This window comes from Zootoca vivipara, chromosome 12 (genome assembly GCF_965207765.1).
Source record: "Zootoca vivipara chromosome 12, rZooViv2.hap1.1, whole genome shotgun sequence".
Lineage (NCBI taxonomy): Eukaryota > Metazoa > Chordata > Lepidosauria > Squamata > Lacertidae > Zootoca > Zootoca vivipara.
In genome coordinates, this window is record NC_142595.1 from 9,998,383 (window position 1) to 10,021,128 (window position 22,746).

General features: G+C 46.4%; 1 protein-coding gene across 1 annotated transcript; it reads left to right on the top strand.

Moving 5' to 3' along the window:
• The first annotated feature begins 7,101 nt into the window (after positions 1-7,101).
• On the top strand, positions 7,102-14,064 carry LOC118095389 (glucose-6-phosphatase catalytic subunit 1-like). The gene is made up of 5 exons (XM_035136610.3): positions 7,102-7,997; positions 8,647-8,756; positions 10,424-10,529; positions 11,809-11,924; positions 13,003-14,064. The coding sequence occupies exons 1-5, from the start codon at positions 7,768-7,770 to the stop codon at positions 13,512-13,514; spliced, it is 1,074 nt and encodes a 357-aa protein (XP_034992501.2). The 5' UTR covers positions 7,102-7,767; the 3' UTR covers positions 13,515-14,064.
• Positions 14,065-22,746: the final 8,682 nt, after the last annotated feature.

The following is a 22,746-nucleotide window of genomic DNA, read 5'->3' on the forward strand; positions in this document are numbered from 1 at the left end:
AGCTTCATGGAAAGGAAGAGTTTAATAAAGCATTAAACAAATATTCTCACAGCTCCCTGCTGGTTTACTCATAGGATTTTATGTTATTGGCTGTTAGGGGTTGAGGTTCGTTATGACTTATGAATTATATATCTGGGGACGGACGGACCACGAGATCAGATTTTTCTTTGCAAATAGTATTAATATCTCCGTTATTTCAGTTCATACATCCTTGTTCCACTTAAGTCATGTGTACAAAATGGACCTACTGAGTTAAAGCAGGGGCCGGCAAGGTTTACCTCGCTTGGGTCAGTTCACTTCAGCAGAGATCCCTCCGTGGGCCGGATCGCGCCCGCACGCGCGATTTCCGGCATCTGCTTCTGCACAGATGCGATTTCCGGCACCGCAGAAGCGAGTCCCCATGCTGCGCCGGTTTAGCGCAGCGGGCGGGGATTCACCAAGCGGGCGGCTCGGTTCAGGGGCGGCTCGTGGGCCGGTTAAATGACCCCCGTGGGCAGCTTGTGGCCCATGGGCCTTAGGTTGCCGACCCCTAGGTTAAAGTGTGCATAAAAATGTGTGTGTTGGGGCCTGTCCACATCCTGTGATTTTAAGTCACAGATCTGAGAGGTGATTTTCTTTGTCGGGACGCATTCCCCAGGAGGAAAGGCTGTTTACTGTTGAATCGGAACAAATGCCAGTCGGGTTTTCTGCAGATCGATATCGTACCCTCCAACAAACAGCAGGTTTTCCTGGGGGAAAGGGGCAAGACCAAAGAAAACCAAACACCTCAGACCCGTGACTTGAAAACACGGGGCAAATCCAAGTGTGAATGGGCCTTCAGTGAAAATAGCATACAAAGAACGCATTATATTCTGGGAAATTATATTCTGGGAAATTGCTTTACAAAAATATGTATAGCCAGAGAAATTGACACTAAGGCGCTGGCAAATTTTCATGTGGACTTATTGAAAAATATATATTCATACCCTTCAACATTTCTCCGATGAAAATAGGGAATCCTACTCCATAATAATAATTTTACTATTTACACCCCGCCCTAGCCACTCTGGGCAGCCTCCAACATATATAAAACATTAAATATTTAAAAAGTTCCCTATACACGGCTGCCTTCAGATGGCTTGGGGGGGGGGTCAGATAACCCCATACTTTCCCACATTTCTCCAGAGAAAATAGGGACGTCCTGAGGAAAAGTGGGACATTCTGGGATCAAATCAGAAACCGGGATGGCTTCTGTAAATCTGGGATTGTCCCTGGGAAATTGGGATGCTTGGAAAGTCTGTATATTGCAAACTGATGCGGAAATGTGGAAAACTGAATTTAGGATTGGAAAAGTGAAAAACAGAGAGAGAAACTGAAATAGACACACACACACACACACACACACACACGCTTCAGTCAATACCTTTTTTGTGGAGGGGGATTTGACATTGTACCTGTTTAAAAAAATGAGAAGCTATAGGAATTGTCTGCCCACTGTGACAGTTTACCAGTATTTTTTCCCTGTAGATATTAAATTGCTGACTACAATAATGCTGTAGCCCAATGAACACCAAAGCATGCAATCATCTTTTATCCCGGCAGCCATTGTGAATTTCCGAAAATTCAAAAAGCAACTCACAGCTTTCTAGGGAAAGCAAAATGGCAGCCACTCCAATTCTTTCCCTGCACCAAGGAAGAATTTCATGCCACCCCTGAAATACTGCTGAAACAAAACAGCTGGTTTGGATGTGGGTGACGCTGCTGAGAAATGACCTTTTATGCATGGCCTTGTCATTTTCCCAGGGCTTGAAGAGATATTCCCAGTGGAGTATGCTAAAAATACACTAAATTAAAGAGGGATTAAGAGCCAGACTAGATGAGGCATTTTTTTGGGGGGGGGGGGAAATGCAAAGAAAAGTAACTTCCACTGTGATTAGAGTCTCCCACAGTTTTTATTTTGTTAATTAAATTGAGGATGTGGTGATTTGAAAGTCGGAGTTTAATCTTTTCTTTCCATGCCCTTTGCCTGAGGTAAAGCACTCCCATACTCTCAAAGCTGCTCTTTGCTTGTTTTTAAATACAAACCGAGGTATGACTGTACTTGTGTTCCCCCCCCCCAAAAAAAAATCTTTCCAGCAATTCTTACTTTTATCTGCAAGCCACTTTGAGCCCCATCAGGGGAAAAGGCGGGGTTTAAATAAATAAAAAAAATGTAATTAGCAATATTTTTCTTACAGTTGTAAATCATTGTGCTTCTGCTGTGTGTGTTTCCCTCCCCCATCAAATAAACCACTGTAACCCCCCATGTGCCACTGTGGGTTTTTTAAATAATAATTTTCATTCAGTTTTCAAGTTTGCATTTCAAAATAAACCTTTTACAAACTTTAAAATACGCAGTGACTTCCCTTCTTCCCCTTCCTTGGTTCGTTTTACATATCATACATCCCCACATATTTTAACTGTAAGCGCTGAGATCGGTTTCCCACTTTTACATCGATCAAATATTATTGGCACTGCCGAATTTATCTTAATGCTGCCAGCGTTTTCAGCTGTGTAGTTATTTTCCACCCATTCAATGTTTCCCACTCTCCTTTAAATATATGTCCTCCTTCCTCTCTCGTTCTATGTGTTAAATCGGCAAGTTCTGCGTATTCTGTCAACTTAAGTGGCCAATCCTTTTTTTTAGTTGTGTGCCATTGTAATGAATTGCTTTGAAGTCATTTCTGCACCAGGTGAACCCATTTTTAGCACCCCAATTCCCACCCCCACCCCCTGACATGTCCCATATTTTGCCTGACCACAGGTGACAACCCCAGCCCGACAAGAGAAAGACTTTTGCCTGACTTTTGCCTCCCTAACTGAGGGCAGGGGTCATTTCAGGGAAAGCGTATCAGAAGATTAGGACATATTGCAACATGTTTGTTTGTAGCCCCAATATCTTTATTTTTTTAATCTTTATTGCAAAACATACAACACAAACAGACAAAAGCAATACCACAATGACAACTAGACACTGATTGACTACACATCATCTAACATCACATATATTTTTGACTTCCGAATCACCTCATGATGCTTTCTAAATATTCTTAACCTGTGCACACTTCCTCTTACTGTATCTCTATTACATATCAAGAATGTTTTTTACGTTTATAATTTTCTTTAATATTCAAGATTCAATTTATACCTTTCAGGAGATTTGCATTTTCACAATATTGTTATTTTTTTTAAATACTTTTCAGATTTATACATTTCACTGATTTTACAATCATTTTGACATTTCAAAACTTCCTTCCCCCTCTTTCTGTGGTTCCTTAGATTTATTTTTAATATCTTCTGAATATCCTACTTAATTTGCGCATTTACTCATCTTCTTTAAATATATACTCATATGTAATAACTGCAGGTTATTACAATAATCCTGTCATGTTCTTATCCGTTTAACATTCATCTGACAATATTCAATAAACCGTTTCCATTCTTCTATGAAAAGTTTGTTATCTTGATTTCTTATTCTTCCGGCGAGTTCCGCCATTTCTGCATATGCCGCAAGTTTTTGTATCCTTTCTTCCTTTGCTGGGACTTCTGCTTCTTTCCATTTTGGGGCGAGTAACATTCTTGCCGCTGTAGTCGCATACATGAATAAATCTCTATACAATTTAGGTAGTTCTGTCTCAATAATCCCCAAGAGAAAAGCTTCTGGTTTGTTTGTTTTACAAACGTTACTTTATCACCATTGAGCTGGTCTGTGACCGTAAATGAAATTGAATTGAATTGAACGTTATTTTAAACCTCCTTTTCATTTCATTATATGTCAAAACTGAGAAATGTGGCCCCAATACCTGGCCTGGTTCAAGTTTGCTACCATTTCTTTCCGTGCTCTGGGTTATAGAGACATCTCTGCTTCTAACAGCTGTTGCATGTTGCGCAGGAACATGCACAGGGCCTTCTTACCCATAGGCTCTAGGGGTGCGGGGCACCCGGGCGCCGGGCTCTCAGAGGCGCCAGGCCGACAGTCTGGGGCCGAGAGTTGAGTCCAGAGAAGAGCCTGCCTGTTGGTTGGAGTGCCACTGCGGGCAGCTCTGTGCTGCGAGTTCGGGAGCGACCGAACCAACGAGACGCTGAAGCGGACGGGTGGCTCCGCCCTCCTGCGCGCCTGGGACTGGGCAACCTGGGGGTGGGACGCTGGGCGGATTGTTGCACCCTGGCGCCACATATGCTTAAGACAGCCCTGAACATGCAAGTCAGGAGATGCCTGGTTTTGGACTCTCCTGAAATTCTAGTTCCACGTCTGCAGTGGCCTGCCCTCCAGGCCCATGGCCACTGCCTGCGCAGATTGCCGTGGGTCAAGGGCCCTGAGCCTGGACTTTCGTTGGTGAGCGGAGATAAAGGAAACATTTTCACTGGCTGGCCAGCAATCATTAACCCTGCTCTTCCCGATGGCCCCGAGTGTGGACATTATCGTGTTTTGGAGGAGAGGTATCTGCACGGATTGCCAAAGCTTGCTTTGTGCTTAGCGTTTCCAGGAACACAAGAAGAACAGGCTGCACTGCTGGTAAACAGGAAAACGTGCCTAATTTTCGGGGAGATGAAAGAAATGGCACATCTTCTGCCTATAGAAGTTAACCTAGGGCTTGTCGTTTGGGGCAGGGGGGGAGTAATTTCCTTTTCAACTCTTGGCTCCCAAGTTTCTATTCTGCACATTTATATCCCACCCATCATTTCCAAGACAGGCTAATGGCCACTATCAAAATAAAACAATAGAAGCAATTTAAAAAAAACAGATGAAAAGAACTTATAGATGCTAACACAGAGACACATCCTGCTCTGGGCTTGTTCCATAATTTTCCCCGCATGATTTCCTGTCCCTTCATATGACATTTTCTTGCTCTGCACTTGCTGGCAACTAAAGGCTAAACTGCACATGCTTTCACAAAATGCATGCTTAAAGAGACAACTTTCATTTTGATGGAAAAAAAACAGCAATTATTTAGGGTGGCCATATTCCCAGAAGTGAAAATCTGAACCAAGTTGTTAAGCTTGTTGTTTTGGGGCTTTTATAGAGTTTTAAAAGCATTTTTAAAAAAACTGACCTACTTGCCACATGTCCAGGTTTTCACAGACATTTTGCCGATTCAGCAAAAACACGCCGTTTTGCAGGCCGATTCCCGAGAAAAACCGTACATATGGCAGCCCTAAATTATTGCCCCAGTCAGGTAAGGCCTTTCCCATTGAAGGCTGCAATCCTAGACTCACTTTCAAGGGAATGTTAAATGTTAATTCTATTACCGCCTGATGGTAGAAAAGCAATGCTAAACTCCCCTGACTTCAGTATGGGGCGGACCTAAATCTTTGAGACTTTTGCAGAGCTGTTTTCATAACCTCCTGCGCTCCGTCCTAATCGGCAATGGCAAAAATGCCTTTTCAAAATTGGCACTTCACGTACACAAAAGAAATGGAAAAGCAAAACATGCCTAGTTAAGTGTCAGAATGTGGTGTGTTCGTTTGTTGGCGTGAGTGCAGTGCCCAGTTCTTAAATAGCCTTTATTGAGTGGTTCCTGCTGTTCATACCAGCTGAGATGGTCCAAATCTGGCACTTTGCATCGGGAACACAGCGTGACGGACAAAGTGTCAGGCATTTGAACCGGCTTGTGTCAGCAGCATTCCCTCTTTGCTGTCCACTGCTGCCTAAGATGAACTGCATGAGAGCCTACGAGGTGGAGCCTATCTCAAGAGGAAGGCAAAGCCTGGCTGGAGAAACGGGAACCAAAAGATTGATTATCTATTTAGTTTATTTAGTGCATCTGCATGCACAGCTCTTCAGCCAAAAAGACTCCTGGAGTGGCTTAAAGACAAGACAGTCCCTATCTTGTAGCCTTTGAATCTGGGGAGGAAACAAACAAACCACAACACACAAGGGAAAAGGGATAGCGAGGGAATAAATCGCTGGCTGCGGACACATTGCAGTTAAATAATTTAAAATGCAGGGCCGGCTTTAAGGCAAAGCTGGGTGGCGCAATGCGCCAGGCCGCTGGGCCGCCAGGGGGGCGCCGCGCGCTGCGCCCGCCAGACAGCCGCACTGGGAAACGGGGCAGGGGCGGCGCCGGAGGGATCTTCACACCACAGTGCCAGGGCACCAGATACGCTTAAGACGGCCCTGTTAAAATGGATTGGTGAAATTTTCCTTCAAAATTATAGAGCTTTGTAGGCCAGCTTCACCCTTTCCTTCATGTGCTGCAGTTATTTTATAAGTTACAGGTAGGTAGCCGTGTTGGTCTGATGCAGTCAAAACAAAATAAAAAAATCCTTCCAGTAGCACCTTAGAGACCAACAAAGTTTGTCATAGGTGCACATGAAAGCCATGTGGCCAGCATGACAAAGCTGCTTCTGGCGAACCAGAGCAGCACACGGAAACACCGTTTACCTTCCCGCTGGAGCAGTACCTATTTATCTACTTGCATTTTGACGTGCTTTCAAACTGCTAGGTTGGCAGGAGCAGGGACCGAGCAACGGGAGCTCACCCCGTCACAGGGATTCGAACCGCCGACCTTCTGATCAGCAAGCCCTAGGCTCAGTGATTTAACCCACAGCGCCACCTGGGTCCCATAGCGCCACCTAGGTGCACACAAAAGCTCATACCTATGACAAACTTAGTTGGTCTCTACTGGAAGGATTCAGTTATTTTATGTTCAGTATAAACAGGGCTGTTTTTACACCTACACACACAACTTTAAATTGTTCTCCAATACATGGAGGGGAGGAAAAAGGGAAACAGGGTAATTCCGGGATCAAATCAGAAACCAGGGTGGCTTCTGTAATTCCGGGACTGTCCCTGGAAAATCGGGGCACTTGGAGGGTGTGCATGAAGTCTCAGCTTTGCTTCTAAATAAACATGCACAGGATCCGGCCTGCGTATAACCTGAAACACTTACTGTACACTTAGTTTCTACTTATGCTCATTGCATTATTAGCCATCGGGACTGTAAGCGCTAAAGGGGTGGCTCAAAGGTGTTGTGGAGTAGCTCGTGTGCATTAATTGAGCTTGAGCACGCATCCTGAGATTAGAGATTTAGGGAGGACTTTGGAGCTGTGGTAGGTATGGTCAAGGAAACTTGTAGAATCACCACTGCAAAGTTGAAGAACAGAGGAGGACAAGCATTCTGATGACTGTGCCGTGCGGGTGCCCCATAAAAAGTGAGCGAACAAAATACAGCAATTCCACACTAAATGCCTAGTGTGGAAGAACCCTGGGTATAATCTGGTCTCTCTTAAATTTCATTAATTTTTAAAGGCAGTTTAAACTGAGTTGCTGCAGTTTCCTATTAGTTTTTTTTTGCGGGGGAAGGAGTGGGAACCCCTCTGTGAGCAGTACTAAAACCTGGAAAATTTCAACCCAGGGATTCATGCACAGAGCAAAATTCCTCCATCAACGCAGAGCTAGGGTGCAGGAGAAGTTGTGTATCAACCAGAGATGCCTCCTTTTACCCAGGGGACGGGATGAAGATGTGGCCCTGGAAAGAGTTAACGCTTTTGCGGCAAAGAAGGCAACAGGCTGTTTTGGAGGGCTTGTTTGTTCCTCTTACATAAGTTTCTCTAAACTTGTTTGTCCCAAGCTAGGGGGGGGGGGAAGCACCTTTGATCGGGAAGGTGTTTTTGTACCAAAGTGATTTTAAGTCCAAAGCTCAATCCGCCGCACACAGGAGAAGATAAAAGGCGACGAGAGCCGTCGAAGGGTGTAGAGTAGCTTCAGCACGGACCGAAATAGCTGGCTGCTCCACTATCGACAGAATGGAAGTGGGCATGGACTTTCTCCATCACTCAGGCATCCAAGCCACACACTACCTCCAAACAAGCTACCCGGCAGCCCAGGATTGGTTCCTCTTTGTTTCTTTTGCTGCCGACCTCCGAAACACATTCTTTGTCTTCTTCCCCATCTGGTTCCACCTCTGCGAAGCGGTGGGGATCAAACTCATCTGGGTGGCTGTGATTGGCGACTGGCTGAACCTGGTCTTCAAGTGGTAAGTGTCTTCCGCTGCTTTAAGGTAGTCGCCTGGACTCGGGGTTTCTTCATCCGGGCATGTAATGTTGTTAAGTGGGCACCAAGAATCTCCACAAGCTAGCTTCCATAAATTTGGAATGGGAAGACTTCCTGGCAAGTCCGAACTCTGGCAGCAAACCATTCGGCCCATTCCAGCTGCTCTCCGCTCTTCTGTGAAACCAGCTGATGGCCTCAATGGAACAAGACCTTTCCATTCCCCTTCCACTCTTTCCCTCCCTTTCGCCATCTCCTCTCTGCAAGTTCCATGCCAGTCTGGCGAATTATTTTTTTCTGGACTCGTGGAAAGGGGGCAAAGTCCTTGGTTGCCCCTATGGACTTTAATGAGTTGTGTGCATGAGTTGAGTTTGGTGCTAGCATCTAGGAGAAATACCTATTTGCCATATGGATGGGCCCAGCCCCCAGATCTGTCCCCCCCCCCAGCACCAGACTCCAAAATACTCCACAGGAACATGGGAACCTCTGGTCTGCTTGCATTGTGATCCTTAACGCTCAGGAATTTGTGTGGGCATTGCGACACTCTTCCCTTTTGGCCCTAGCTGGTTCTGCTGTCGGCAATCCCTTCCTACAGCAGAGACTCACAGTGCCTCCCGTGTTCCTTTTCTCTACAGGATCCTGTTTGGGCAGAGACCTTACTGGTGGGTACGTGAGGCCAGTTTCTACCACAACACCTCAGCCCCTGCAATCCAGCAGTTCCCTGCTACGTGTGAAACTGGCCCAGGTGAGATGCCAAAGGAAAGGGTGCATTAACACCAAAAAACATTGTCATAAAGACAGTTATTCTGTGAACTGCCCTGAGATCTTATGATGATATAAATCTAATAAAAATAAAAATAATTAAAAAGATAATAATAAACAGGTTTGATAACTCTAGGCTGTGTCTTGAGTTAATCACAATTCCATATGTTTGGTGAGCACCTGTATTTTCTGTACAGTCATACCTCGGTTTAAGTACGCTTCGGTTCGAGTACTTTCAGTTTAAGTACTCCGCGGACCCATCTGGAACGAATTAATCCACGTTCCATTACTTTCAATGGGAAAGTTCGCTTCAGGTTAAGTACGCTTCAGGTTAAGTACGGACTTCCAGAACCAATTACACTCATAATTTGGGTTAAGTATGCTTCAGGTTGAGTACTCCGTGGACCCGTCTGGAACGGATTAATCCACTTTCCATTACTTTCAATGGGAAAGTTCGCTTCAGGTTAAGTACGCTTCAGGTTAAGTACAGACTTCCAGAACCAATTGTGTACTTAAACTGAGGTACCACTGTACATTTCTTGTACTGGAACATGATATAGCTTGCAAGATTTAGTTTCCTAACCCATGTCTGAAGCTCAATGAAATATACATTTTAAGAGCCAAATGTGTTAAGTTAAATGCTAAAAATGAAGTAAATGGTCACTGAAGCGCTGCCTTAAATTCCCACCACCAAAATATGATTAAGCCTCAGATCAAAATCCAGGCTGACTGTACACAGCTCTCTCTGAATCCGTGTTTATCCCTGGAAAACAGAAAGCGACGCCAACCGCAGGACTTGTTCAGCTGTTACAGAATATGTTGCTTGGGCTCTGATCCTTGAAGGGGGCAGGAAATCAACACATGAAGAGTGGTATTTGGGTACATAAGGCCTGCATCTGATTTTGGATTTTATTTCCCCTCTGGAAAGGTGACTGGTAATATAGATCAGTGTTTCCCAACCTTGTGCCTCCAGATGTTTTGGGACTACAACTCCCATCATCCCTAGCTAGCAAGACCAGTGGTCAGGAATGATGGGAATTGTAGTCTGAAATCAGCTGGAGGCACATGGTTGGGAAACACTGATATAGATGACTTGATAGGGTTTTGCTGTAGTAAGGGTTTTGCTGTAGCAAGGCTGAGGGCGATATGGAGGTTTTGGAGCCATGGGCGTACCCAGCGAGGGACAGGGGGGCAGCTGCCTCCCCCCCAGAAGAAAAAATATATATCGTATTTTACGGACCATAACCTGCACTTTTTCCCTCCGAAAACTGAAGGGGAAAAGTCACTGCGGGTTATGAAAATCGGGCTGTTTTTCCCCCCTCTGTGGCTGAAGCCAGCAACAGGAACGTGAGGAGGGCGAGAAGCAGCCTGAAATCGGGCTGTTTCCGCCCCCTCCGCGGCTGCAGCCAGTGACAGGAACGGGGGGGGGGGGGAGAGGAGCAGCCTGAGCTTGGGGGCAGAGCGGACGGGAGCTCCATCCTTCCTTCCCCCCTTTCTTTCTTCCTTTTTTTTCTCTCTCTCTCCCTCCCTCCCTCCCTCCCTCCCTCCTTTCTTCCTTCTCTCTTCCCCTCTCTTGCCCCCCCCCCTAGTTATGATCCTGGGTACACCCCTGTTTGGAGCCAAGGCATCTGACTTTCCTTTTCACTTTAGGGAGTCCCTCTGGACATGCGATGGGTTCAGCCGGCGTGTACTATGTGATGGTTACAGCCATCCTCTCCATTGCATTGAAAAACAAGCAGCCATCATGGAAACACCGGTAAGCAGAGCCAGCAATATTAAGTAGTAACAAAAGGCACTCTCTCTGAGCAAGGGAGGGTGCTGGGAATTATTTTCCGCTTCAAGGAGAATTAATATTACGACTTGCAACAATGCTTCCGTTGTGGAAGGGAAAATTGGAGGTCCTAAATTTTATCCCTTTGGCAGTAACCTTTTACAAAAGGTACAAAAATACCCTTTACAATAAGCCAGAGGTTTGATGCTGATGAGGAAAAGAGACACAAGGAGAGAACAATATTGTCCCTGTGCATATCTCCAATCTTAGCATTCTCAGTTCTCCACATTTCTGCATTATTATTTTTTAAATCCTCACGAAAAGTTGACAGCATTTTAATGCAAATTTCTCCCAATAAGCACATTTTTTATTCCTCTCCGGCTAATCATTCACATTTTTGCAAGCAATTTCCCCAAATGGCATGCATTTTAATGCTATTTCCATGAATATGTGTGGTTCTGTGCACATTTCCCCCCTGCTATTGCATCGCGAAATTCAGAGGAGGACAAATTTTGCAGGATAGCTACGTTCACACAATGTTCGCACGTTGGTTTGAGAAGTGCAAGTTAGTTAGCTTCTCATTGAATTGCAATGAAGATCAAATTGCCCCTCCATCCCTAGTAGATGTTGTCACTGAAATTGCCTGCAGCAACTGGAAAAGGGAATTATTCTCATTGGGAACCAGGAGAAGGCACATCCAATGTTTCAAAGTGCAGCAGGCCTACGCTGGAAATTCCTTCACTGCGATCAGTACAGCTGTGCCTGTTCCTCTCTCGGATCATGCTTTGGGAAAATACATTCCTGCATGTCTGAACCAGAAGCCAGGTGATTGTGCAGATAGACTGGACTGCCCCAAGGTGTTGCCAAGAGATTTCTCAATCATCAGACAAAGACAGCCTGGCCGAAGTCTGTAGGAAGGGACAACATTTGACAGCCGAGCAGGATTTTGATTGGCTTGCTTGCTCGTCTGTTCATTTCTGTTGTGAAGCCAGAAGAAAGCCAGGCTCACGCTGCAATTGAACAACCTGTTGTGACCTCTGCTTTCACATGACACTGGTCTTCCCCTGGTGACGGAGGCTGGCCAATGCAAAAACTGCACAGGAACCCAGTCTTAATTCTCCTGAGCTCTTACATCTCTCTTGACAGTGGGTGGCAGAGGTGGGGAAAGGATCTGCATAGCTTGCAAGTGAGCTCAGGAGATGCTCCAGAAAAGTTTGGCTTGCCAAACTGTTCACCTCTAGTTTCTTCTTGTCTCCTTTCGCAGCTTCTTGCAGGCAGCGCTCTGGGCTGCTTTTGCCGTTGTCCAAGTCTGCGTCTGTCTCTCCCGTGTCTTCATTGCTGCCCATTTCCCCCACCAAGTTGTCGCCGGTGTCTTCTCAGGTCAGTGCAATTCACTCACCGCCTGGTATGATATGTTGAGATATGTAATGCAAAGGCTGCAGCTATGCAATGCAGTAGAATTTGTTGCTCTGCTGCAGATTCTAAAACACAGACTCCACAGAACAAAATTAGCGTGCTCCACGAAGTGAGGTCTTTAAAAATAATAATCAATTTTATTATAGTTACAGGTGGGTAGCCGTGTTGGTCTGAGTCGAAACAAAATAAAAAAATTCCTTCAGTAGCACCTTAAAGACCAACTAAGTTTTTATTTTGGTATGAGCTTTCGTGTGCATGCACACTTCATCAGATACACTGATCAGATCAGATCTGATCAGATACTTCTGTTTCAGTGTATCTGATGAAGTGTGCATGCACACGAAAGCTCATACCAAAATAAAAACTTAGTTGGTCTTTAAGGTGCTACTGAAGGAATTTTTTAAATTTTATTATAGGTTTTCAACCTACAGTGGCATAAAATTCAAAATTAAAATAATAAAAAACAATGTATCAGACAGAAGAAAGAAAGAGAAAAAGGAAGTAAGATACATTAATTATATTCCCTGTTTAGGGAAGTTTTTAATGTGTGACATTTTAATGTATTCTTAATATTTGTTGGAAGCCGCCCAGAGGGGCTGGGGAGACCCAGCCAGGTGGGCGAGGTACAAATAATAAATTATTATTATTATATTATAAAAAACAAAATTATAAATATATCTATGTGGCCCTTGGCCCCCAATTTATCTTAACCTTCATACATACAGAGAGCTGAATTTCCCACCTCCCACCTGGGAGAGCTTTCCCTTCCTCAGTCTCTGAGAAAAACCACTCTGACTTGCCAAAATGAGGTCTTGACGAGGCTGTGAGATACCCATAAAACAGAATACTTTGTCTTTGAGGGCATAGGTGTGATGGCAATCTAGGTGTTCCACCTTGTTTAGTTTTCTAAAGACCCGAGGCGTTTTGCCAACCGTACCACAAAAGACGTCGCTGTGTAGCCTTAGGATTGCTTCAAACAGTTTGGGGGTATGTGTGTTCTGACCAGCGATGTCTCCTCCCTCTCCCCCCCCCCCCAATCCAGGCATGGTGGTTGCCGAATCTTTCCAGCACATCCGCTCCATCTACAATCCCAGCCTGCAGAAGTATGTGAGCACCACGCTGTCCCTCTTCTCCTTCGCCCTGGGTTTCTACCTGCTGCTCAAAGTGCTGGGCGTGGACCTCCTGTGGACTTTGGAAAAGGCCAAGAGGTGGTGCGAAAACCCAGAGTGGGTCCACCTGGACACCACGCCCTTTGCCGGCCTCCTGCGCAACTTGGGCATCCTCTTTGGACTGGGGCTGGCCCTCAATTCCCCAATGTACGTGGAAAGCTGCAAAGGGAAACAAGGGCAGCAGCGGGCCTTCCGCCTGGCCTGCATCGGCGCTTCGCTCCTCGTCCTGCACGTCTTTGACTCTTTCAAGCCCCCTGCTAAGGTGGAGGTGCTCTTCTACCTCCTGTCTTTCTGCAAGAGTGCCGCCGTGCCGCTGGCAGCGGTTGCCCTCATCCCGTATTGCGTCTCCCAGCTCCTTACCCAACAAGACAAGAAAACTGTGTAGACGCCATGCTGTATTTATTTCCTATGAACTTTGAGCAGGCGAAGAGCTACGACGCAAGGCCTCGGGGGCAAAAGGGGACAGTGTTCTTGACGGTCCTCTTAACTAAGTGTGTTCTGCAAGAAGCCAGGATATGGTTGTCCCAACTGCCTTCCTAAAATACCAGCTGGGGTCTCCATCCAGCGCTGTCCATAGGTCGTAATTCCAGTGGCGCAGTTTGGTAACTTTTAGATTACCAGGGTTCTGCCCGGACACTGAGGTCCAGCGCCGAGGGCCTTCTGGCGGTTCCCTCGTTGCGAGAAGCCAAGTTGCAGGGAACCAGGCAGAGGGCCTTCTCGGTGGTGGCACCCGCCCTGTGGAACGCCCTCCCATCAGATGTCAAAGAGAAAAACAGCTACCAGATTTTTAGAAGACATCTGAAGGCAGCCCTGTTTAGGGAGGCTTTTAATGTTTAATTATTTTATTTCATTTTTCTGTTGCAAGCCGCCCAGAGTGGCTGGAGGAAACCCGGCCAGATGGGCGGGGTATAAATAATAAATTATTTTTATTATTATATATGTGCCGTTTCGCTTATTTCAAAATGTTGCCGATAGGCCAGCGCTTCTGCATTCTGCCCCACCCCCCGACCCTATAGTCCTGGCCCTGGATGGCATTGCTACATGAGTCTGCCCAGTGCTCTTATGCCAGGCAAGACATTTCTCTAGAGAAGTATTACCTGCAATTTGTCCGCCACCAGCAAATGCAGTCACCTGCTGCTCAGTGCCCTCGGCCGAGATGACAGGCAAAAACTGGTATCAGCAAGGCGGGGGAGCAAGCAGGGGGATTCGCTTGGCATAGTTGGGGCAGAAGAGGAATAGAATACAGTGGTACCTCGGTTTATGAACACAATTGGTTCCGGAAGTCTGTTCATAAACTGAAGCGTTCATAAACTGAAGCGAACTTTCCCATTGAAAGTAATGGAAAGTGAATTAATCCGTTCCAGATGGGTCCGCGGCATTCATAAACCGAAAATTCGTAAACCGAGGTGTTCATAAACCGAGGTTCCACTGTATATATTTCCACCATTGCCTGTCTTGTGGCAGGAGAGGCAAAGAAGGAAGCAGAGAAGGGAAGTTATCGGTCCATCCGTGACAGCCGCCAGCATTGTACATGCCTCAAGGGAGGCTCTCCCTAGTGAGCCTGGCTGGTGTTATGAGGTCAAGTGATGAACCCCTGTGTGTGTTACGGGGGTATTTCACATCACTGAAGGATTGATGGTCACTTTCAGGATGGGGAGGGAGAAAAGATGGCGAACCCACCTGTGGCCGACCGCAGCCTAGAGATGACTTTTGTAGATGTCGGCATGCCATATTTCTATATTTGTACCTACATCTTCTTCTTTTTTTGGTTCTGAATAAAGCATGTTTTGTTAGCAAATGAATGGCCAGCTTTCTTTTGGGAAAATATTTGAAAATTGAAGTATTAAATGTCGTTTAAAAGCTCCCCGTATCAATTCCCTCTGCCAGTTAACTATAAATGAACTCCTAGCCTTGGTTTAGTGATGCAAGTTACAGTATTCCCAGAGCGCTAAACTTCGAGATGGGTGGGGGGGGACTGCAATGATTCTCTAAAACTCCGGTCTCTGCCAGCCCACTTTTTCACTTCTTTTAACTGCTGAAGAATTATTATCCAGTGTTTATGCGGTGGATGGGCTACTCTGTGCCCCCAAAAAATGATATCCTGAGACTTTGGCGGTGGTTTCTTCACCTGTTGAGAGGTAGGGGAAGTAATGCTTGCTGTGCTTAATTTATAAAGTACGTTTTAGTACGTTTCCGAGCACAGTTCAAAGTGTTGGTGCTGACCTTTGAAGCCCTAAATGGCCTTGGTCCAGTATAGTGGAAGGAGCGTCTCCACCCCCATCGTTCTGCCCGGACACTGAGGTCCAGTACCGAGGGCCTTGTGGTGGTTCCCTCATTGCAAGAAGCCAAGTTGCAGGGAACCAGGCAGAGGGCCTTCTCGGTAGTGGCGCCCGCCCTGTGGAACGCCCTCCCATCAGATGTCAAAGAGAAAAACAGCTAACAGATTTTTAGAAGAAATCTGAAGGCGGCCCTGTTTAGGGAGGCTTTTAATGTTTAATAGATTATTTTATTTCATTTTCTGTTGGAAGCCGCCCAGAGTGGCTGGGGTAACCCAGCCATATGGGCAGGGTATAAATAATAAATTGTTGTTGTTGTTGTTGTTGTTGTTGTTGTTGTTGTTGTTGTTGTTGTTGTTATTTAAAATGAAGCTGGGGATCTAGCTTGCTTTAGAGTACTGGCACTTCAGACCTAAAATCACTTGCTCCTAATCAAAGCAGGTTACAGTACTCATTGGTGAAAGAAAGACACTCTGCACATGGTCAGAGGCACTGTTTTCTCTTACTCACATATTTCAGAACTGAGTCTTGATTTGTTCCAGAGCTAATCCTTGGGGCAAGCTAAACCCTGTTTGCTTCCCTGTCATGCTAAAAGACTATGTCAACAGTTCATCAGCTGCCAACTATTAACTCCCAATTCCTAGGATTACCGTAAACAGAGACTGCAAGGGGAAAAGCTGGAGGAAAGGTTAGTGGGTGGGGCACATTGACTGAGCCACACAGTGCTAGTATATGAAGTAACTTAGAGTCCATCTCCATTTTTTTATTTTTTGCTGTGTAAACCAACAAAAAATTGTGATTATTGCAGACCCTCCAAGTGTTCCTATTTTCCGGGGACATCCCTGATTTAGAGAAGCCATCCCAGTTTCTGATTTGATCCCAGAATGTCCAATTTTTCCTTAGGATGTCCCTATTTTCAACAGAGAAATGTCGGCGGGTATGGAATTATCCTCCTTCTTCTTTGGCGATCAGTCGTAGCCGAGTAAGATTGTCTTCCATAAACATGGTTTTAACAATGAGTCCGTAGGTGACTGTGGAGGCCAATTCTGGATCCGCACGTCCTTCCACAGTGGGGACATTGGTTTCCAGGCGGGAGTTGATCACGGTGTGGATTTGCCAAGCGTGCCTTCCTCTTAGCACGTTTCTCCCTTGCGTCCTGAGATCGAGTGCGTTCAAAGCCCACTTGGGTAGCCCTGCAATATAATAAAGGTAAAGGTAAACGGACCCCTGACCATTAGGTCCAGTCGTGACCGACTCTGGGGTTGTGCGCTCATCTCGCATTATTGGCCGAGGGAGCCGGCGTATAGCTTCCAGGTCATGTGGCCAGCATGACAAAGCCGCTTCTGGCAAACCAGAGCAGCACATGGAAACGCCGTTTACCTTCCCGCTGTAGCGGTTCCTATTTATCTACTTGCATTTTGACGTGCTTTCAAACTGCTAGGTTGGCAGGAGCTGGGACCAAGCAACGGGAGCTCACCCCGTCACAGGGATTCGAACTGCCGACCTTCTGATCAGCAAGCCCTAGGCTCAGTGGTTTAACCACAGCAAATACTTTACATTGGGGGTGGGTGGGTTTAGACCGACTTGTTTTCTTTCCCAGGCAAAGGTCCCCCGTATAAAACACCCGTGAAGGTCTGTCTGCTAAACAATGCCACATTAGACTCAAGTCCCAGGTCTCCCTGAATTGAATCTGGCGTCCGAGTTGCATGTGGAAGCCTTGTAAGCATTAAAAAACAACCCCCCCCAAATCCCCCACCTAAAGTAAGACTTAAGAGTATATAGGCCTGCCCTTGAGGCTATTTCTTTTGTGGTGTGCATGTCTGTAAGATCACTGTGAAACGCAGCTAAAATCCCAGAATTCTCCACATCCCCCCCCCCCCCCGTGGCAAGCTATCACATCCATCCCAGGGGAGATGTGAAAAATGTAGGACGAGGCACAGCAAATTCCACAAGAAGCAGGGACACAGAGTTCCCAAGAAGGAGGGAGGCAGGCAATGCCACAGAGAGGATTTTCAAGACCCAGACTAGGACGTATGTGAGGGAAAATGCTTTGCATCGAGTCTCGATTCCGTAGCCGGGGAAACGCCTTAAAAAGCAGTTGCCGTTGGTGCACAATCAATATAAATATACTAACTTTCCCCCTTGAGAGCCAAAAACATAAAAGGGCTTATAAAATGATCAAGCCGAAGGTCACCAATCCTCATAACTTTCCAAATATACAATGTATTCTTGACCATTTTCAAAGCAGGAAAGTGATGTAGGGGGGGTGGAACAGGGACTATATTTTAAATATAGGAGCCAACTCCCCACCCAATAAAATAATTGAAGGTGCTAGCCTCCCGCCCCAGTTGATGAACATTGCCATTCAAATGGTGTGTGTGTCTCACATCATATGATTATGTGGGGCAGGGCCTACCTGCCCCCCCCCAATATTTTATTCAAGTTGGAACTCCGTTTCGAACTCTGAACTGGGCAGCGTTCCCTCACAGAAGATGCATGCTGGTGGTAGGTATGGCCCCGAAGCCAGGGGTGAGTTGCAGGGTCCGGCCCTACTATGAGGCAGAGTGAGGCAGCTGCCTCGGGCGGCAAATATTCAAGGGCAACAAGTAGAATGGGGTTCAGTGTGTGCTGTGCAAACTGCCCTGCACCCTCAGGATGTAGTGAAGGAGGAGGAAATAAGATTCAATGGGCCTGTTGAACTGTTTGCACCTGGAACAGGACTAGGAGGAGGCGACTTCAGGCGGCAAAATGCCTTGGCCCAGCTGTGGGTGCGTGGCTCTAACCAAATTGGATGAGGTACCCTTTACCTATCCCCCTTCTTAAAGCGGGGCGGTTGAGGGGTACAACCTCCTTTCCGCCATGTTTCACTTGCCTCAAAGGAGGCCCAAGGGCCACAGGATATCAGACCAAGGTTGCGGCCGCAGGTTCTGTAGCTGTGCTTCACGCATCTAACAAGCTAACAAGATGAATTTTAACAAGGAGAAATGTAAAGTACTACACTTGGGCAACAAAAAATGAAAGGCACAAATACAGGATGGGTGACACCTGGCTTGAGAGCAGTACATGTGAAAAGGATCTAGGAGTCTTGGTAGACCATAAACTTGACATGAGTCAACAGTGTGATGCAGCAGCTAAAAAAGTAAATGCAATTCTGGGCTGCATCAATAGGAGTATAGCATCTAGATCAGCGTTTCTCAACCGCTGTTCCGCGGCACACTAGTGTGCCGCGAGACGCTGGCTGGTGTGCCGCGACGTGCGGCGACGAGAAGGGCGATTTGCATTGTCACGTGCCTGGCAGCCGCCAATAATCAGCACTGACCCGCCGGAAAGCAATATTTCTCCTCCTCTTTCCCAAAGCTCAGTGCAAACGAGCCTGGCGGCCGCCAATACACTATACTGACCCACCGGAAAGCAATATTTGGCAAGTGTTTCTTACAGTCAGAATTATAATATAGGGCGGCACAGAGTTAATTTTTTTAACTTTTTTAATGGTGGTGTGCCTCGTGATTTTCTTCACGGAACAAGTGTGCCGTGGCCCAAAAAAGTTTGAGAAACACTGATCTAGATCAAGGGAAGTAATAGTACCACTGTACTCTGCTCTGGTCAGACCTCACCTGGAGTACTGTGTCCAGTTCTGGGCACCACAGTTCAAGAAGGATACTGACAAGCTGGAACGTGTCCAGAAGAGGGCAACCAAAATGGTCAAAGGCCTGGAAACGATGCCTTATGAGGAACGGCTTAGGGAGCTGGGTATGTTTAGCCTGGAGAAGAGAAGGTTAAGGGGTGATATGATAGCCATGTTCAAATATATAAAAGGATGTCATATCGAGGAGGGAGAAAGGTTGTTTTCTGCTGCTCCAGAGAAGCGGACACAGAGCAATGGATTCAAACTACAAGAAAGAAGATTCCACCTAAACATTAGGAAGAACTTCCTGACAGTAAGAGCTGTTCGGCAGTGGAATTTGCTACCAAAGAGTGTGGTGGAGTCTCCTTCTTTGGAGGTCTTTAAGCAGAGGCTTGACAGGCATATGTCAAGAATGCTTTGATGGTGTTTCCTGCTTGGCAGGGGGTTGGATGGCCCTTGTGGTCTCTCCCAACTCTACGATTCTATGATATACTTTTGCACACCAAAGGACACTGTTGCGTTCAGCAATTGAAAATCACTGGGCTGGGCCTTTACCAGCACTTTGCAAGAAAACTCTGCTAGGAAATCGATTAAATTTCCAGGTCCAAGGGCTGTAAAAACTTCAGATACCATAAACACTGACAGGACGCTGACACAGGTATCACCTCAGGTCTCCTCAGGCAAAGGTGGCCAGGTGTCAGGCTTGCGAGGATATATTTCGTTTGTGACCGGAAGCCTGACACCCAAATGCAAAAGTAAAGATTTCCGAGTCTAGGAATTTGAATTAAAGACTTCCGAGTCTAGGGATTTGGGTGCCAGAAATGAATGGAGGTCGTTGTGGAGCAAAGGAACTTAGAAGCAAAACCTCCTCATTTGCTGAATTCTGACTTCATGTTCCTTAACTGCATTCCGCACAAAAGTCCTAAGGACACGCACGTTAGATTTAGGCTTGGTTCTCTACCCCTTTCGTTACAGAAAAAGGTCGGCGAGTACTGCAGGTTAATGCTTAACTCTATTGTCTTCAACATTTATCTTTTTGCTGGCTACTGAATCAGCTTCAACCACTCCCGTTACCTGATGTGTCCTATCGTTACATAATGAAAATAAGGCTGACTTGCATTTATTTATGCAGCACTTGATTTCCCCCTCCTTGGTGGTGCCACGTGGTGTGTATTATTCCTGTTTCAGGCAAGGAGGGCCACGTTATATAACTCAGGACAGAAGGGCTGCCTACAGCAATAATTTTGACAGTTTCAGCCTTGCAGTGATCCCGGTGTGATGTAGTGACCACGGCACTTCCAGATTGCCATTATTTTGGGTGTTATGATTCATTTCCATACAGGCAAACTCAGGTCCGACAATTAAAGTGCGTACGCTCCAACATTTCTCCGATGAAAAACCGTGTCCTCCCTCAAAGAGGGCACATGTTGCGGTGAGACCTGGAGACCGACCTCCTGTGTTGTGGGTGGGTAAGGTTGGTCAGCCACAACACCCGATTGGTAGGTCCCTCGATGTTGGGTTCAATCTGGCCAATGGGGCACAGTCCAAACGGATCGAGGGACCTATATATACCCATGCACGTGACCCAGAGCTTCCTCTTTCAGTCAGGGCCGGTGGGTCCATTTAGGCGAACTAGGCAGTTGCCTAGAGCGCGTAAATGGAGGGGGCGCAAAACCCCGCAAAACCCCCGCGCCGCCGCCCTCCCACGTCGCGCGCTCGCGCTCCTCCCGCCTATGGAGGTCCTATGGAGCGCGAGCCAAAAGGAGAGCTCAGCGCCCTCCCACCTATGGAGGGGACGCTGTGAGCTCCTCAGCGGCTGCAACGAGCGAGCGGTGGCAGCGGCAGCGCCTGTAGCTGAAGCCTTCACCTATGGGCGCTGCTGCTGCTGCCGCCACCACTAAGGAGCTCACAGCATGCCCTCCATAGGGGGGAGGGCGCTGAGCCCTCCTTTTGGCTTGCGCTCCTCCCGCCTATGGAGGGGACGCAGGGGCGCCAGGAGGTGATTTTGCCCAGGGCGCAAAAAGCCCTAGCACCGGCCCTGCTTTCAGTGCGTGCATTCGGAACACCCACCCACCTCTCCCTACTTTTAGGGCTTTGTTGCGCATGACCTTGCTATGCCGTCGTGTGTCGTCTGTCATTGGGACAGGAGCACGGCAGGAATTTCCCCCACTTGGCTGATTGGCTGGTGCCATTTGGGTTTCGCCTGCCATGTAGCAAATCGTCACAACTTGTAAGGTGGCGGATAGGCACTGGTTCAGGTGATAGGGATGGGAGAACACTCTCGCCATCTCTATGTGAAGGGTATTCCGTTAAAGGAATCCAGGGACTCAAATGGTTTGGTCAACCCCTATGAGCGGGTTGTGCCTGTGCCAGAGTGACATCTGGGTGGTGGACATAGCCTGTTCCCAGCTTTCTGCCTATCCAGGTGTTCACCCTTGGCTGACCTATGCCGGTGCCCTGGGTCGGCGCTACCTGCAAGGGTGCAGGGAGCTAGTCGAACCAGAGCCTATGCAACCACTCACTTTCTGTAATCAATAAAGTTGTGGCCTAAATTCTGCCAAAAACCAAACCAAAATTTGAGTGAAATGTGAATTTATTTAGGGGGGAGGTCTCTGGGTCTGAACATGCAATAGGGACGACCCATTCCATAATGATAATTTTACTATTTATACCCCACACATCTTTCTGGGTTGCCCCAGCCACTTCAGGCAGCTTCCAACATATATAAAAACATAATAAAACATTTTTAATTTTTTTTTTAAAAAAACTTCCCTATAAAGGATTGCCTTCAGACAGCTCAGAGGTCGGATAACTCCATACCCTCCAACATTTCTCTGATTAAAATAGGGACGTCCTAAGGAAAAGCGGGACATTCTGAGATCAGATCAGAAACTTCTGTAAATCTAGGACTGTCCCTGGAAAATAGGGGCTCTTGGAGGGTCTGGAATAGTCAACAAACCACCCTCATATAACCTCCCTGACAACTGTGCACAGATGAATTAGGATGTTTCAATGAACAGGCTCTCTGGAAGGAAGGACTAGGAGGACCGAGGAAAACAATATCCCTATAAGGAAAATCTATCTATCTATCTATCTATCTATCTATCTATCTATCTATCTATCTATCTATCTATCTATCTATCTATCTATCTATCGTATCTATCGTATCTATCTATCCACTATATATATATATATATATATATATATATATATATATATATATATATATATACACATTGCCTTTTAGGCCTTAAAGAGGCCCCCAAAGCAGCATACAAAATTATGGAATACAAATGCAATAGGAGCGTTTTTAAATGGAATTATTAAGCATTTAGAACAGAACGCTTATTTTTAAAAATCCCCATAAAACAAAATCAGAAGGGCCTCCAGATAAACCAAATTTAAAAAAAAGACTCATTGAATCATAGAGTTATAGAGTTGGAAGAGACCCCAAGAGTCATTTAGTCCAACCCCCTGCAATGTAGGAATCTCAGGTAAAGCACCCATGACTCTTTATTGAGTGGCAGGCACCCAAATTTCTGTAAGAACATCGTTCCACAGTCTGGGTGCCACAACCACAAAGGCTCTGCTTGTCCTTCTCTCCTTTTATCTTTTGTCAACGGCTACTGGCAGATGGTGCGAATGTTCTTTCAGTGGAGGGTGGGAAGGTATTGGCAGTGCCATGCAGCAGAGCATCACCAAACAAACTGCCTTCA